The sequence below is a fragment of the Laccaria bicolor genome, genomic scaffold, assembly GCF_000143565.1.
Source record: "Laccaria bicolor S238N-H82 LACBIscaffold_433 genomic scaffold, whole genome shotgun sequence".
NCBI classification, from domain to species: domain Eukaryota; kingdom Fungi; phylum Basidiomycota; class Agaricomycetes; order Agaricales; family Hydnangiaceae; genus Laccaria; species Laccaria bicolor.
The window spans coordinates 1-1,017 of record NW_001890283.1 but is presented as its reverse complement, the minus strand read 5'-3'; the positions used below and the strand labels follow the sequence as shown (position 1 = coordinate 1,017).

The 1,017-nt window shown below is 50.9% G+C and overlaps 1 protein-coding gene across 1 annotated transcript; it reads right to left on the bottom strand.

Annotated features, from left to right (window-relative positions):
- Nucleotides 1–309: 309 nt before the first annotated feature.
- LACBIDRAFT_336235 (uncharacterized protein) lies at nt 310–981 on the bottom strand (the record flags this gene model as incomplete). The annotated part of the gene is made up of 2 exons (XM_001891171.1): nt 310–795; nt 853–981. The coding sequence occupies 2 exons, from the start codon at nt 979–981 to the stop codon at nt 310–312; spliced, it is 615 nt and encodes a 204-aa protein (XP_001891206.1).
- Between the last annotated feature and the right edge of the window lie 36 nt (nt 982–1,017).

The following is a 1,017-nucleotide window of genomic DNA, read 5'->3' as shown; positions in this document are numbered from 1 at the left end:
CAGTCAATTGCAGTAGCTAGACATTGATACAATGCAGATGTAGTAGCTCAGCATGCTCAATCGCCGTTCAACGGCTGCTCGTCGACGATGCCCTCACAATGCTGGACCCAGCTACTTCGCATTTGCCTTCGATTTTGCACCACGCGTCTGCCAACTTGGATGAGCGAGCGCCGCAGGTATTCCGGCACCTGAATCAGCATCAACTTGAACAACCGAAACCTGTTTTGGGCGTCGACCACGGGGAGCTTTAGTGGGTGGCGCAGGCACATCAGCAACAGCCTCAGAGGTTGAGGGAACTGGCGTGGGGACTCAACGACGTCCACGGGGTGGATTGATTGATTGGGAGATGGGCGCGACAGGAGCAGGGGTGTGCACTTCCACGTTTGGATGCAAATCCGGCGCCCGTTCCACATCTGAGTGGGCGTTCACGCACTCTACATCGGTTGGAAGGGTCTGGGGGAGTGGGAATGAGCTAGAATTTTTTGAAGTGGGAGCTGAAGAAGTGTCGGCTCCCATACGCAGTCCACGGAACATGGAATCGAGACCTGGGTTTTCATCAGCGTCAACCTGGACACGTGGTGCTTCTTCTTCTTCGTCCTGTGAGTCGGGAGCGAGGAGGAATTGTGGAAAAACTTGCATGTTCCAGTATTGCAGGAGCTTTCGAACGGTTGGCGCATCCTGATTTTCGATTAAAAGCTTTTTGTAAGCTTCTGCCTCGCTTGCGTAGTTGATTCCTGTAAGTTTTCCGACGCCATGCTTGTTCAGCTCAGGATCACCTCCGAGAAGAAAACAAATCTAATAATTTTGTTAGCCAGAGGACTTATATGCCTAATGAAGAGCTGTGAAGCGTACGACAACTGCGGTGTTGCTAATAAATCCAAAGGTAACACCATCTACACGGCCGTGAAAGGGACTGTTTTTGTTGAATGCAGCTCTCTCCAATGTGTATGATCGTGGGCCATAGGCGATGAGACGTGCCATCTAGTATTGTAAGTAGTACGACGAGTGTTTAGAAGT